The 16,227-nt window shown below is 44.8% G+C and overlaps 1 protein-coding gene across 4 annotated transcripts in view; it reads right to left on the bottom strand.

The window, feature by feature from the left end:
• LOC140731570 (bridge-like lipid transfer protein family member 2) overlaps positions 1-16,227 on the bottom strand; it is a 109,583-nt gene that overhangs the window by 24,117 nt on the left and 69,239 nt on the right. For all 4 annotated transcript variants that reach the window (XM_073053090.1, XM_073053091.1, XM_073053092.1 and 1 more), the window contains exons 26-32: positions 15,311-15,517; positions 13,144-13,243; positions 7,699-7,878; positions 5,687-5,808; positions 5,199-5,354; positions 4,628-4,749; positions 2,402-2,582 (exon numbers count right to left, since the gene is read on the bottom strand). In XM_073053090.1, the coding sequence (XP_072909191.1) occupies positions 2,402-2,582; positions 4,628-4,749; positions 5,199-5,354; positions 5,687-5,808; positions 7,699-7,878; positions 13,144-13,243; positions 15,311-15,517 (1,068 nt within the window). The remainder of the gene's footprint in view (positions 1-2,401; positions 2,583-4,627; positions 4,750-5,198; positions 5,355-5,686; positions 5,809-7,698; positions 7,879-13,143; positions 13,244-15,310; positions 15,518-16,227) is intronic.

Genomic DNA, 16,227 nt, shown 5'->3' with positions numbered 1-16,227 from the left:
GGGTACTATTTTTAATATACATTCTTATTGTAGCTTATGGTAATACTTTAATGTATTGCACCACACTGCTGCTGCTGCAAAACAACAAATTTCCTGATAGATGTCTGATATTAAACCTGATTCTGATTCTGGGTGGATTGGAAGGCTAAATTGCATTTATATTATTGCAAGGAATTGGTTGAGTAAGGCAGATTAATTTAGAGTTTTGATCATCACATGGGAATATGGTTGAAAGATGGACAGGAACGGTAACAACATTCTAGGAGACAGAAGCTGCAGACATAATAAAGCATTATGACATCGCAGTATTGAGTAAGGAAACCATCATTGCTCTACGAAGGGGGTTGTCCAACATATTGAAGGGCCTAGATAAAGTGGACATGGAGAAGATGATTCTTACAGTGGGGGGAGGGGGGGTCTACAACAGGAAGGCACAGACTCATAATAGAGAGATGTCCCTTTAGAACAGAGATGAGGATGAATTTCTTTAGGCAGAGGGTTGTGAATCTGTGGCATTCTGTGGAAGTCATTGAGCATATTTAGAGCAGAGGTTGATAGGTTCTTGATTAGTCAGGGTGTCAAAGGTTATGGGGAGAATGCAGGAGAATGGGATTGAGAAGGAAAATACACAAGCCATGATAGAATGGTCTAAATAGCCTAATTCCTATGTCCTGTGGTCTTATGTCTCATGATCTTGCGTCTTATGAACTTGGAAACAAAAAGGGATGATCATTTCTTCGGCCCCCTAACAGTTAGTAGAAGGTAGAGAAGGTGGTGCATAGACATATTGCAGAAAGAGGTCAGAGCAATCGAGTTAGAGGAGCTGGGATCACAATGTCCTCAGTATTAACTGGGTGACCAACAGTGAAAGGCATTGACACGGTGGAATTTATTAAATGCATTCAGGAGAGACTTTGAGTCAGGATGTAAACAAGTAATCCAGATGGTGCTGAGCTGTGGTCTCCATGAAGGCTCAGATTTAGTTAGATTTTAGGGTTTTTTTTAGGTTCATAGGGATGGTTTTGGAGACAGAGAGGGGAGCTTGGGGTCAGGTTACAGTTTGGGCACAGTGATGTGGGGGAACTGGAGTCCAGACTGGTCCAAGTCCAAGTCTAAGCCTTCACTCCACGTTCCAAGTCCAGCAGCATCGGCATAGTCAAATGTCAGGCGACAGACCAGCAAGGACTTTTGGGGCTCTGTCATTGACAGTACTGGAGTTTCGAGGCCCAGTTTTCAGGTTCCTGCATTCAGTGAGTTCAGCGTTCAAGGCCTGGAGTTTGGGCCCTCATCCAACATCTGTGAGTTCTGGGTCAATTCCGAAGGTTGAAGCCCAAAGTTTGATTCCAGAAGTTGAAGCTTGATGACCGGAGTCTTCAGTCTGTGAACCTCCGCAAATTCACCGGGGAAATCAGGGCCCAGAGTTTGCAAATCCATGAGTTTGAAGACAGCCTCTCCTGGGGTTAAAGGACTGTGTGTCTGCATGGGTGGGTGGGTGAGAGGGACAAACCTCTCGTTCACCTGTTTTGCTCTTATTGTTTTGGTGTTTTCTGTGTTCTACTTTGTTGTGTTCTGTGGTGTTCTGCTGAGCATTGTGGACATGCTTTAGACACTTGTAGGCTGCCCTCAACACACCCTTGGGTGTGTTGGTCGTTAATGCAAATGACGCATTTCACTACGTTTCCATATATGTGTGATAAATAAATCTGAATCTGTCCCACAGGAGAAGGGACAGCACTGGACTAAATCAAAGGAAATGTGGACCGGTAACAGGTTAAAGTATCAGAGAAAGAGCATTTAGAAGAGAGTAATCATAATGTCAAGGCAGTTATGAAAGGGAATAAGGATGGTTTGGGAATTCACGTTGCATATCATCACAGGAGTAGGTGAGGTCATAAATTAATATATATTTTATCTCTATTTCCTTCCAAAAGGTATAATGCAGTTGGAAAATTTCTTGATGTGAAATTCTAAAATGTGTTATTGTTAAAAAAAAGGAAGGATTTTAGTTGTCTTGGGAGGCTTCAACGTGGATAAATCCTGAGGGGCATATAAAGTTTATCCCAGGCTACTATAGTAGGCAATGAAAGGAATTTTTAAATCTTTACTGGCCACAGATGAGGTGCCATGTGAGTAGTGTTAGTCACTGTACAGAAAATTGTACTGTATTAGGTTAGGGTTAATCAGATTTGTGTGGTGCAGAAGGGCCTTCTCCACATTGTATCACTAAATAAATAGATGGTTTCAGTCTGTGGTCTAGATGGAAAATTGATGGCCAGCATGGACATGGTGGTCCAAGTGGCTTGTTTCTGTGCTGAACCACCCTATGACATGATCACCAAGAGAGCCCTGCACATATTCTCCTTCATCCGCAATGCCCGGTGGCCCCAGCATCCCCTGGTACCTTGCTGTACAGGAACCGCTGCAGCTCTAGCTCGGCAATACCCAGCTGCCCATCCTCTTCCGTCAGACGCCAGCGTGCCTGGGCAAAGTAAACCTCAGTGCGCCGTACCACGCTCACGTCCTCCTGCTGCTTGCGGAGCTCTAGCTTGTTTGCCCGCTGGAGTTGGAAGTCCTTGAAACACCTGGAAGGCAGGGGGGTCAGACACAGGGTCAAACGGGAAGCATGGTAGCACTGCAGTTAGTGCAACTCTTTACAGGGACAGTGACCTGGGGTCAATTCCTGCTGCTGTTTGTAAGGAGTTTGCATGTTCTCCCCATGACCACATGGGCTTCCTACGGGTGCTCCGGTTTCCTCTCATATTCCAAAGATGTACACGTCAGGGTTAGTAAGTTGTGGACTTGCTATGTTGCAGCTGGAAGCAGGCGCCCCCAGCACATCTTCAGATTGTGCTGGTCGTTGACGGGAATGACGCATTCAACTGTATGTTTCAATATATTTGTGACAAATAAAGTTAATCTTCAGGATAATGGGATGTAACAGTGTGACAGACCACATATTTGCTCTATAAAACCGTAGATCAGGATAGACACCTGTTCATTAATGCAAATATCTAATCACACATCCATGTGGCAGCAACTCAATACATAAAAGCAATGTAGATGTGTTCAAAAGTTCAGTTGTTGTTCAGACCAAACATCAGAAAGAAATGTGATTTAAGGGACTTTGACCATGGATTGAATGTTGGTGTCAGAAAGAGTAGCTTGAATATCTAAAACCTGCTGATCTCCTGGGATTTTCACACACAACATTCTCTAGAGATCACAGCGAATGGTGTGAAAGGCAAAATACATCCAGTGAGTGACAGTTCTGTGGACAAAAACACCTTGTTAATGAGAGAGGTCAGGGGAGAATAGACAGACTGGTTCAAGCTGTCAGGAAGGTGACAGTAACTCAAATAACCATGTATTAAAACAGCAGTGTGCAGAAGAGCATCTCTGAATGCACATGTTGAACCTTGAAGTGGATGGGCTACATCAGCAAAAGACCATGAACATACACTCAGTGGCCCTGTTATTAGGTATCTCCTGTACCTAATAAAGTGGCCACTGAATATATACCACGCACAGAATATAAAGCATGATATATTCTTCCTGAGCAGAGGCAGAGACCCAATGGACATTGGTTTGGTCTGTATTCATCTGGAGTCTGAATTTTAGGTCCTGCTACTCTGTACATCAATACTACGAGCTTCATATCCCTTGCCACAAGGGTCCATTGATCTAACTCAGGAAGAGGACACCAGAAGTCGTTATGTCAAGGAATTTTGTAATTTTGCAGCAATTGATAAAATCTCATCTTCTCCAGAACATCCTGGAGCAATTCTACACAGCCATCATAGTCAGCATCTTCACATCATCCATGACTGTCTAGTTTGGTGCAGTATGTACAAAAATTACAGCAAACTGTCAGGTCACCAGACAAGGTCATTGGCTGCATGCAGTTTATAATCACTGCAGGACTTGTATGTGCCCAGGACACAGTGAGCAAGAAAAATCATTGTGGGCACTACCCACCCTGCAAAGTGCCTTTTCCAAAAGTTCCCTTCTGGAAACAGACAGACAGACATACTTTATTGATCCCTTCTGGAAAGCGCTATTAAAACAAAAGCTTAATGCCATCTTAAAAGTCTCTTCCCCCAGATGGTTCCATATCAGCTACTCTAGTCAGCCTCTCCCCCTCCCCCCCATTTACAGCTTTGCACTGTAAACACTTTCAAGGAATCTACAACTCACGTTCTGAGTATTTATTTGCATTTATTAGTTGGATTTTTATGTTTGCATTTGTCTATTTTAGCACATTGGTTGGTTGTCAGTCTTTCTTTATGTGCAGTTTTTCACTGATTTGATTGGATTTCTTTGTTCTGTGAATGCCCGCAAGAAAGAGAATCTTAGGACAGTGCTTGGTGACATATACATACCTCGATAATAAACTTACTTTGAGCTTTAAACTGTTCTTATAATGTTGTAAATTCAAGCGGGTATTATGTATTGATGCACATTTTATTTCATATCAGTCCTTTAATCTCTAACTCTTTTGTTTATATAATTGTTGAATGTTGTTGCTTTTTGTTACATGTCACACCCTGACCAGATCACCACAGCAAATTCCTTATACATGTAAATGTACATGGTGATTTTGACAGCTCTCTCTTCCTTGCATGCTCACCTGATGAGAATGTTGAGTTCCTCGCTCTTGGCCTGTAGATCTGTCTTCTCTTGGTTCAGCCGCACCTGTAGCTCGTGGCTCTGGTTCAACAATGTAGTGTTATGGCTGTCATCTTGCAGAGACTGAAATACAAGAACCAGTCGTCGGCATCCAGCAAAACTCCCCCCTTCAGGCCCAATCTCCCATCACGCACAATCCTGCTCTCCCCCACACACACACGAAGTTCACAGCCACACCATATCCAGTGCCTCCATAAGCGGTGTTCTCCCTCCATGCAACAGGCTGTGAGTTCAAACCGGGAGATTCAGGGGCAGAACTCCAGAGCACTGCACTGGGGGGGGGGGGGGGAAGGTGGGGGTCTTTGTCTCTGGAAGTCTTCAGAATTCTCAACCCTTACATTACAATGGCCCTAACCCAGGCTGCACCATGTGTTCAAAGTGAATGTCCAACATTAATCTCGCAGGATTCCAGTGCAGTACCTGTTACTATTCCCTCTGATCACTGCCCCTGCCCTGGCAGGTGACAGCGTAGGTGCCAGTCCCACACGGATGTAAGGGAAATGAGAGGTTACCTTGACAATCAGATGGATCTGTTTCTCCAACTGCCGGATCCGGGTCACGTGCATCCTGACAGCATCCTGCAGATGGAGGATGCTATTCCGCTGCTCTTCTGGATTGCTGGAAATCTCCAGCTGGAATCGCACTCGCTGCTTCCTCTCACTGTGCTCCTGGAACCAGAGAAATGGATATAGCCAGCAACACCCCCACACATGCACGTACACACAAAGCAGGAGGGAGGTGAGGGCATCTGTGGTTGTTCCCTTCGGCAGGACATTGTGAGGAGTGGTTTAGTCACTGGGCAATAAGTATTATTTTGTCTCTTTCACTGTTTTATTAATCATTTTTCTTTCTGCATTTTATTCTTGATATAATTATAAAGTAATTTATTATAATTTTCAACAAGTGTACAGTGCGTGTCCTTTGTTTGTGGATACGCCTTGCTGCTGAATCAGAAAAGAACAAGAAACAAAGTCTAAGATATTTTCATTACAGAGCTTACTTTGCGTTTGGGTTCAACCAGCAACAGCAGATTGTTAACGATATCCAGGATCATGGCGTACTGCACTGGGTTGGTGGATATCTCCAGGTCATGGTGGATCAGGGTGAATGTGTCCACAGCACCTACATGTGTAGTCAGAGCAAAAAATCAGTGCAGGAAATGCTGCAACTCAGCAGACACCCCCTGAGTCTTTCCCAGCCAGTCACTTTCCACCCAAATACTACTCACATCAAGGCTGTCATTCACCGACCTGCTAACTTAGCAATTGAACATAACCACCTACCATAGTCTCCTTTTTGATTGTAAACACAAGAGGACCTTGTGTTCTGGGACCCCTACTTTTCGTGATTTTTATTAATGACCTGGATGTGGGGGTAGAAGGGTGGGTTGGCAAGTTTGCAGATGACACAAAGGTTGGTGGTGTTGTGGATAGTGTAGAGGATTATCGAAGATTGCAGAGAGACATTGATAGGATGCAGAAGTAGGCTGAGAAGTGGCAGATGGAGTTCAACCCGGAGAAGTGTGAGGTAGTACACTTTGGAAGGGCAAAATCCAAGGCAGAGTACAAAGTAAATGGCAGGATACTTGGGAGTGTGGAGGAGCAGAGGGATCTGGGGGTACATGTCCACAGATCCCTGAAAGTTGCCTCACAGGTAGATAGGGTAGTTAAGAAAGCTTATGGAGTGTTAGCTTTCATAAGTCGAGGGATAGAGTTTAAGAGTCGCGATGTAATGATGCAACTCTATAAAACTCTGGTTAGGCCATACTTGGAGTACTGTGTCCAGTTCTGGTCACCTCACTATAGGAAGGATGTGGAAGTATTGGAAAGGGTACCGAGGAGATTTACCAGGATGCTCCCTTGTTTAGAGAGTATGCATTATGATCAGAGATTAAGGGAGCTAGTAGGGCTTTAACTCTTTAGAAAGGAGGAGGATGAGAGGAGACATGATAGAGGTGTACAAGATATTAAGAGGAATAGATAGAGTGGATAGCCAGTGCCTCTTCCCCAGGGCACCACTGCTCAATACAAGAGGACATAGCTTTAAGGTAAGGGGAGGGAAGTTCAAGGGGGATATTAGAGGAAGGTTTTTTACTCAGAGAGTGGTTGGTGCGTGGAATGCACTGCCTGAGCCAGTGGTGGAGGCAGATACACTAGTGAAGTTTAAGAGGCAACTAGACAGGTATATGGAGGAATTTAAGGTGGGGGGGGTTTATATGGGAGGCAGGGTTTGAGGGTCAGCACAACATTGTGGGCCGAAGGGCCTGTAATGTGCAGTACTGTTCTATGTTCTATGTAGGAACATGTGTGATAGGATCAGTGGATGTCTCAAATCTTTTGGTCATTACTTATCCTTAAACAAAATTGTGTTTAAGGATAAATAATATCCTCAGAGAAAACTTTGTTTCAAAGCTAGCTCGTCCATCTGAAAGCATCAATAATTTCTTGGGCTTCATGCTGTATCTGAGTGAAGGAGTGGACAATGCAGAGTTGCTTCAGTATGCACTGGGGTAGATTCATCTGACTGAATTGTGATTAACTCTGCCATTGACAGTCCCAAGCCCAGCTGTGAAAGCAGAAGGGTTGAGCATGGAGTGAGCAACCCCATCCTGTAAAATCCCAGAGCTACAGAAACACCAACAGAAACTCCAAAGACCTCACTCATGGAAGAGGAAGGATCATTGCCTGGAAGACGTATGAAGTTGTGTGGTGAAAGCAGAAGCCACAGGGTTGATCAACCTTCAGTCCAGGACAGGGGAGCAGATGTCAGCGGCCCATGTCCCAGTAGGGGTAATGGACTAAAGAAGAAGAAAACTTCGACATTGTGACAGAAAATGAACAGGAATGGGAGGGAGTTACCATCTGCGCCAGGGTTAAAGTCTTGTGGTGGGTTGCTTAAGGTTTGCAAGATCCAGTCTCACTCCAGATTGCCAATCCGTGCCCCTCGTATCAAATCCCACACCCATGGCCTGAGTTTAACATTGCTCGGAAGCAGCTTGACTCTCAAACCTACCATTCTGCTTCTTCAGCAGGTCCTCCTTCTGGTCTTCATGGACCTCGGGGGGTTTGATCTGGGTCACCAACTCAGGCTCGATATCATGGCTGTAACTGACATAGAACATCCGGCAGTTACAGCGGGAGATGATCCTCTGCACTTGCTGCGGCTGATAGCCTTCGGCAGGGAGGTTCCAGTCTGAAGGAAGAGAAACCAAGCGCACAGTTAATCAGCCAGAACTGATGAAAGTTCCACTCCCAGTAAACTGCCAAGCTTTTCTGTATCCATCTGTAATTGGGAAGGCAACTCCCTCCAAGGAAAATACAGGCTTGGGAGTGAAGTTCCCTTTCCCATCACACACTCCCAGGATCAGAGTGAAGCTCCCCCCACACTGTTCCATCACACACTCCCAAGGTCAGACACAGAGTGAAACTCCCTCCACACCGTCCCATCACACACTCCCGGGGTCAGACACAGAGTGAATCTCCCTCCACACCGTCCCATCACACACTCCCGGGGTCAGACACAGAGTGAAACTCCCTCCACACTGTAATGGTCGTTAATAGGACATTCCTAGTTAGCCACTCCCACATGGGAGGAGTTCCCATACTGTACAAGCAGAGTGATCAATAAAGTTCAGTTGAATGTCCTGCATGCTGGCATCTTGGTGTGCTCTGCACTCTCCCTCAATATCAAACATAAGAAGGTGTCAGAAGTGGTCGATCATCAATAAGTTGGTGCTACAGGCCAGCTAAAAGTCCCAACAAGAGAGAATTTACAGTAAGACTGTTCTTGTTCGCATTTATCTATGAAAAATATTCAGAGACTTAACAACCTAAACTGCCTTTGCTAGTATGCTAAATTGTATGCACCATGAGGCTGATCTCAGTCCTGGCCAGGGCTAGGCAACACCTTCAATCTACACTCAAAAGTGGATATATTTGTAATGATCTGTGGGCCACTAGCACCAAGACACAGACATAGTAGAAAAGTCAAACTCTCAGGGAGAGAAAAGACTACTTTTGTAGTCCAAATTAATAAAATAATAAACAAACAAACAGGAAAATGGAGCAAATACCCGCAGTACCTACATCTACTTACCTAATAAAAGCCCTCCCCAAGGCACTCAAAAACAGTTCCTCAGGAAGTCAAAGAAGACCATGATTCAGATGGAGAGAGAGCCTTCCTTGGGGCTCTAGACAAGACTGGTGTACTACCATTCAGTTTCAAAATGAGGCAGTGACATTCAACATGGACACTAGGGCAGATGTCACAGCCGTCTCCCAATGTCTGTTCACAAAACTGGCGAAGAGAACAGACATTAGCTAAACCCGACAAAGGAAGTGCTCATGGGGCACTCAATATGAAAGGAATGTTTACTACTTCCTTCCATAAAAATGAGGAACAGTTCAAAGAGGATGTCTACGTTGTCCAGAATCTCTTCTCATCATGACTGGGACGACATGCCATTGAGAAGCTGAACCTTATTGCAAAGATGGATTCACTAAACAATGTTCACTGGAGTTGTTCGCAGGCTTGGGGTACTAAAAGAAGAGTACCTTATCCAGCTGAGGCTAGGAGTGACGCCCTACTCTCTGACCACCGCGAGACATATACCCGTCCCATTGAGGAACCAAGTCAAAGGTGAAATTGACATCATAACTGGAATGAATAGACCTACTGACTAGTGTGTGGGCATTGTTCTTGTTCCCAAGCCAGATGGCGCAATTGAGGAATTGTGTTGAATAATGCAGTGAGGCAAGAGAAGTTTATTCTGCCCTCTGTTGAGCACACATTGGGTATGCAGGGTGGAACAAAGTTCTTCACCAAACTGGATGCAAACTCGGGGTTCTGGCAGATCCGTTTAGCTCCTGAGTCACGGAAGCTCACAACCTTTATCGTACCATTTAGACGGTATGCCTTCAAGAAATTCCCTTTTGGCATCTCATCAGCCCCTGAGCTCTTTCAGATGAGGATGAAGCAAATTTTGGAAGGATTGGAAGAAGTAGTGTGTCACATGGACGATACACTCATCTTTGGAGGCTTAAGTGTGGAACATGTCAATTGACTGGAAGCTGCCTTGGAGAAACTGAAACGGGCTGGAATTGCCCTGAACAAAAAGAAATGCGAATTTGCAAAGTTGGAGGTGATATTCTTAGGCCACCCACTGTCCTTAGAGGGAGTGAAACCAGATTCAGACAAGCAGACAGGAGTTTGGAACATGGAACAATCCATCAGAGATCTGCAGTTTCCTTGGCATGGTAAACCAGCTGGGAAATTTCATTCCAGATTTGGCAGAGAGTAAAACCACTCTGTGACCACCTTCTCTCAGAGAAACATTTGGAGCTGGGATGCGCCACAGGTGAAGTCATTCTCATCACTTAAAACAGAGCTCAATTCTCTGCCAACATTGGCGTTCTTTGATCTGAACAAAGCAACCTAGGTCTCAGCACACGCGCATGCACTACTGCAGTGGTGTATGGAAACTGGTGGTGTAGGCATCAGGAGCACTGACTCCTACTTATCAGCGTTGAAAAAGAGAACACAGCTCATGTGTGGGCTTGTGAACTGTTCAGCTGCTACTCGATAGGCACAAAATTCCTACTTGAAACAGACCACAAGCCACTTGTCAGCCTCTTCGGCTCGAAACTCTTAGATGACCTAACTCCACATCTGCAAAGATTCAGAATGAGGCTCGTGATACTGTTATGACATTGAACATGGCCTTGGCAAATCTTTTACAACACCGGACACTCTGTCGAGGATGTTATGCAGAAGTGAGTGGACAAAAGCTGACTCTGCCCTCATGGAGGACACCACCGTCTACTTAGCACAGAGTAAATGACAGAATTCCTGTGAGTTGATAAAGGACAAAATCTGCAGCAAGGTCATGCAATACTGTGAGCGTGTGGATGGCCAGCTGTTCCAAAATGAGCTCACCAACTCAAACCTTACTGGCTTCAAAAAGACACACTCACCACTCTTGACAGTTTTCTGCTAAAGGGCTCCAGACTCATCAATCCTGCTTCTATGCAAGCCAAAATCATCAGTCAAATCCACCAAGGACATCAAGGCATCAACAAATGTTGTCTAAAAGCAAGGCAATCTGTGTGCTGGCCTGGTCTGAGCACACAGCTGGGAGATTAAGTAAGGCAATGGGAAGCAAGCAGAAACATGCACAAAAATCATGCTGAACCTCTCCGTCCCACAGGATTCCCAAACTCTCGATGCAAAATTACAGGCACGGACATTTTCAAGTTAAAGAGAGACAAATATCCTCTCACTGGGGATTACTACTCATGGAATGTTGAGGTGTCCAAGCTGTCCTCTACTCCTCAGCAGCAGCTATACAGCACATGACAGCTGTATCCGCTTTCCATGGAAAACCAGGGACACTAGTGTCAGACGACGGTCCACACTTCAGCTGCTCAGAATTCAAAGCCTTGGCTAGGGACTATGAGTTCAAACACTAGACAAGCAGTCCACAGTACCCACAGGTAAATGGAGAAGCAGAAAGAGCAGTGCAAACTGTTAAGAGTCTCCTATGGAAAGTAAAAGATCCTGACAAAGCACTGCTAGCTTATCGCTCCACATCGCTTGCACACGGCTACAGCCCATCACAGATTGAGAGCAATCCTGCCCTTTCTTCTTTCCCTTCTCCAACCTCACTTTCCAGACTCAGACAAAGTGAGAAACTTAGAGACAACGCAACGTGAGAAAACAAAGATCATGTACAATCTCAGGCACAGAGCAAAATCTTTGTTGCCGCTCAGGAGTGGTGAAGCTGTTTGGGTTTCAGACCGGTTCACCAAAGCAACACTAGTCCAGCAGCATGCACCACGACCAGAACATCAGGTGAACAGGTGTGCAGCCAAAGTCACTAACGGTAGAGAAAGAAATAGAGTGGCTGATCCTAATGACGAAGACCACTTACCTGAGGTGGACATGCTGTTCAAGAATCTCCAACACTCCCAACACTTCCAGGAACCTATACCAGATCAGGTCATTTATCTATCCCACCACAGAGACATACTAATAGCTTAGGGCATGTGATTAAAGAAACAGAATAATCCTCTCACTTTGCCAGGGTGTTCAGGCTGTCTACCCTGACCTCCATTAGATTAAATGTTTTGACAAAATAAGAGATACTAAAGATAGGAACTGGTGGAAAAAAAAAGGATGAAAAACCCAGACTGAGAGACTGGTAAAAACAAAGAGAAAGACAGGTATAATATAGGCAATTCTTCTTTATGCTTATGTAGGAGCATAAGTTATGAATTATGGGTAAAGTGAACTGATTCACTCAATTTCAGTAACTAATTTCAATGCAGTTCTGTGGACAATAAATATGTACCTAGTTTTTCTTTTCTTCCTAGAAGGGGAGATGTAGTGGTAATTTATAGGTTATTCCTATGCCACTCAGTTAGCCACACCCACATGGGAGGAGTTCAACGATTCAAGCAGAGTGATCAGTAAAGTTCAGTTGAATAACCTGCATGCTGGGGACTAGGTGTGATCAGCACTATCCCTCAGTATCAAACACAACACATACCATCCCATCACATACCCACAGGGTCAGACACAGGGTAAAACTCCTTCTATATCATCCTGTTACACACTCCCAGGGTCAAACACAGAGTGAATCTCCCCCCTCACCATCCCATCACACACTCCTGGGGTCAGACACAGAGTGACATTCTGTCTACACCATCCTATCACGTTGTCCTGGGAACAAACACAGAGTGAAGCTCCCTTTACACAATCCCATCACACACTCCTGGGTCAATATTCTGTTTCTCAGTGATTAGTAATTTCCCCAGGAAAAACTTTCTTACAAAGCTACCACCTCCATTTGAGAGCACCCACTGATGTTTTTGTGGGCCTGACAACGTATCAAAGTGAAGGTGTTTTAACAATGCAGTGTGGTCTCAGTACTATTTATTTATTGAGATATAGCATGGAACAGGCCCTTCTAGATGTTTGAACCACGTCATCCAGCAATCAACTGATTTAATCCTAGCCTAATCACAGGAGCATTTATAATGATCAGTTAACCTACCAGCCAATTATCTTTGGACTGTGGGATGAAATTGGAGCACCCAGAGGAAACTCAACACGGTCAAGGGGAGAATGTACAAACTCCTTACAGACAGCAAAGGGTATTGAAGCCAGGTCATGGATACTGTAAAGTGTTATGCTATCCACTACGTTACTGCTGTGTCCAAATGGGCAGGTTCACCTGAACTAAGTGATTAAGCAACACTCAAAACTGTGACCTTGTAACTAAGGGGTGAGAAGGAGTGAACAAGAATGGGAGGAAGCTACCCTCTGGGTCAGGGCGAATGCCTTGTGGTGGGTTGCTTAGGTGAGATCTGGTGCATGCTGCAAGCTATATAGGGTGTTACTGCCACGTGCTGGAGATCTCTCTGTTGCTACTGAATGCCCACAGCACCTTCCTCTCACCTGTTGTCGTGCTGACCATCCCTCCCACAGCCTGTCCACTCTCCATCAGTTCTGCCACAGAGTCCAGGTTCCGGGTGCGATGCTCTTCGATGTTTTTGACCTGAAGAGCAAACATGAGTAATTAAATGGTGTTTGTCTGTTGGCATCTATTAGCAACAGACAACAAATGCTGAATTTATTTCCAGGATGCTTCATTAGGAGGGCTTTTCCCAGTTTTCTCACATGGGCGAAAGGAGGTTTTACTACGAGGCTGGAAGTCTGCTGGGAAGTCAAAGGGCCAACGTCTGTGAGTCTGAGTTGACTGGAGGCCGAAGACCAGGGCTTGAAGGACTGCATACGTTTGTGGGCAAGAGGGAGAAACGGGGTTGAAGGACTGTGTACGTACATGGGCAAGAAGAGAGAAAAGGGGCCTAACCCAATCTTGGAGCAATTTTCAATTTACCTGCAAACCGGTACATCTTTGGATGTGGGAGGAAACCAGAGCACCCAGAGGACATCCACAGTCACTGGAAGGACATCCGAACTTCTTACAGATGGCATTGGAATAAAACTCCGAACTCCAACATCCCAAGCTGTAAATGTTGCATTAGCCATTATGCTACTGTGTTTAAAGTTGAAAGTAAATTTATTATCAAAATACATATTTGTCACCATATATTACACTGAGATTCATTTTCTTGCGGGTGTTCATAGTAGAACAAAGAAATACAATAGAATTAATGAAAAACCACACACAAAGACTGACAAACAACTAACGTGATTTATCACATGTACATCAAAACATACAGTGAAATGTGTCATTTGCATTAAAAACCAACACTCTAGGACATGCTGGTAGCAGCCTGCAAAAACATCCTGCCCTTTTTGTTTTGTTGCTTGTCGTGTTCTGTGTTCAGCCAAGCATTGTGGGCATCTTATGTTGACACTGAAATGTGTGGCAACACTTGCAAGCTACCCCTAGCATGTCCTTGAGTGTTGGTTGTTCATGCAAATGACACATTTCACTGTATGTTTTTATGTACGTGTCATAAATAAATCTGAATTTGCCCAATGGGAGAGGCTGCAAAAGAGGTTCACCATGATGCTGTCTGGATTACAGAGTACGAGCGATAAGCAGACGTTGGACAAACATGGGTTGTTTTCTTTGGAGTGACAAAACCTGACAGAGGTTTATAGAATTATGAAAGGCATGGAGAGGTAGACAGTTAGAATCTTTTCCCCAGGGTAGAAATGTTGAATAGAGAACATGTGTTTAAGATTAAAGGAAGTTTAAGGGGCAAGTGGCTGCAATGGGCTGCTATAAGTGGTAGTGGAGTCAAATATGAGAGTGATGTTTAGATTTTTAAACAGGTATGAATATGCAAAGAATGGAGGGAAATGGATCATATGCAGGCAAAAGAGATTTAGATTGAAGATAGCTTCATTTGTCACGTGTACATCAAAACATACAGCGAAATATGTAGCTTATGTCAATGACCAACTCAGTCCAAGAATGCAGTGGAGACAGCCCACCAGTGTTCCAATTCTTCTGGCACCAACGCAGCATGCTTATAATTTACTAACCCTAACCCATACATCTTGGGAAACTGGAGCACCTGGATGAAACCCACATGGTCATGGGGAGTACGTACAAACTCCTCACAGACAGCAGTGGGAATTGAACCCAGGTCAAGGGCACTGTAAAACATTCTGCTAACCGTTACATTACCATGCCACCAACTAGCTTAGTGTAATTGGGTATCATGTTCAGCGTTGACAATGTGGGCCAATTCAGCTGATCCTGCTCTGCTTGTTCAACTGAGACGGGGAAGTGGGGAGAATACTAGGGGCTGGGGAACAGGAAAAGCCAGTGGAGAACAGCACACCAGTTAAAGTGAGTGATCCTAAACCTGAGTGGATAACTTCACTTGCCATAACTGAATTGATCCATAACCGATGGATTCTACAACTCATACTCTCAGTATTATTTGTCTATTTATTTACAGTTTATTGTCTTTGCATATTATTCGAGTCTTTGTGTGCAGTTTTTTCATTGATTCCATTGTATTAGTTTTTTCTACTGTGAATTCCTGCAAGAAAATCAATCTCAGGATAGCATGTGGTGACGTATATGTACTTTGATAGTAAATTTACTTTGAACTTTGAAATGCTGACCCACTAAGCTCACCTCTAACCATAGCTGGCGCTCCTCATTCTCCGCAGGGTTGGTCTCCATGGTGGCAAAGTACTGCATACCGTCCAGCAGGCAGGTCCAGGTGGCCTTTTGCTTGAGGGTGTCATTGTACCAGGCTGGGTGGTACAGGCACTGCATCAGCTGTGCCTTGGCAGCACTTACAAAGACACAGCCTACTGTCTCAGCACCTCTTAACATCACCTAAGGGACAGAGGTGGACAGATCAGAGGGTACATGTCATGACATATCAAAGGCAACAGGGTACGAAATAGGGTCAAAGGACAATAAGCACTAAAAGATGGATGAGGTGTCAAGAGAGTGAGGCGGAGGGGGGTAATGGTGAGGTGGAAGAAAGTAGATAGAAGGGGAACGAACATACACAAAATGCAGGAGGAACTCAGCAGGTCAGACAGCACCTATGGAAAGGAATAAACTGTCAACATTTCAAGCCTAAACCCTTCATCAGGACAGGAAGAGAAGGGAGCAGAAGCCAGGATAAGAAAGGTGGGAGAAGAGGAGTACAAGCTGGCAGATAATAGGGGAAGCCTGCTGAGGGGGAAGGAGGGAAAGTGGGGGGAGGGAGGGAGGGAAGGTGGAGTAAGAAACTGGAAGGCGATAGGTGGAAGGAGGAATCTGATAGGTGAAGAGAGTGGACCATGGAGGATAGGGAAGGAGGAGGGGAACCTGAAAGGCAATGGGCAGGCAAGAAAAGAGATGACAGGATAAAAAGCGGTGGGTGGAGAATTTATCTGAAGGTACAGAAATCGATGTTTATGCCATCAGGTTGGAGGCTACACAGACTGAATATGAGGTGTTGCTCCTCCAATCTGAGTTTGGCCCCATTAGGGCAGTAGAGGAGGCCACGGACAGACATGTCAGAATGGGAATGGGAAGTCAAAGTCGAATGGGTG

The sequence above is a fragment of the Hemitrygon akajei genome, chromosome 8, assembly GCF_048418815.1.
Source record: "Hemitrygon akajei chromosome 8, sHemAka1.3, whole genome shotgun sequence".
In the NCBI taxonomy this organism is placed as follows: Eukaryota; Metazoa; Chordata; class Chondrichthyes; order Myliobatiformes; family Dasyatidae; genus Hemitrygon; species Hemitrygon akajei.
This window is presented reverse-complemented; position numbering and strand designations above follow the sequence as displayed.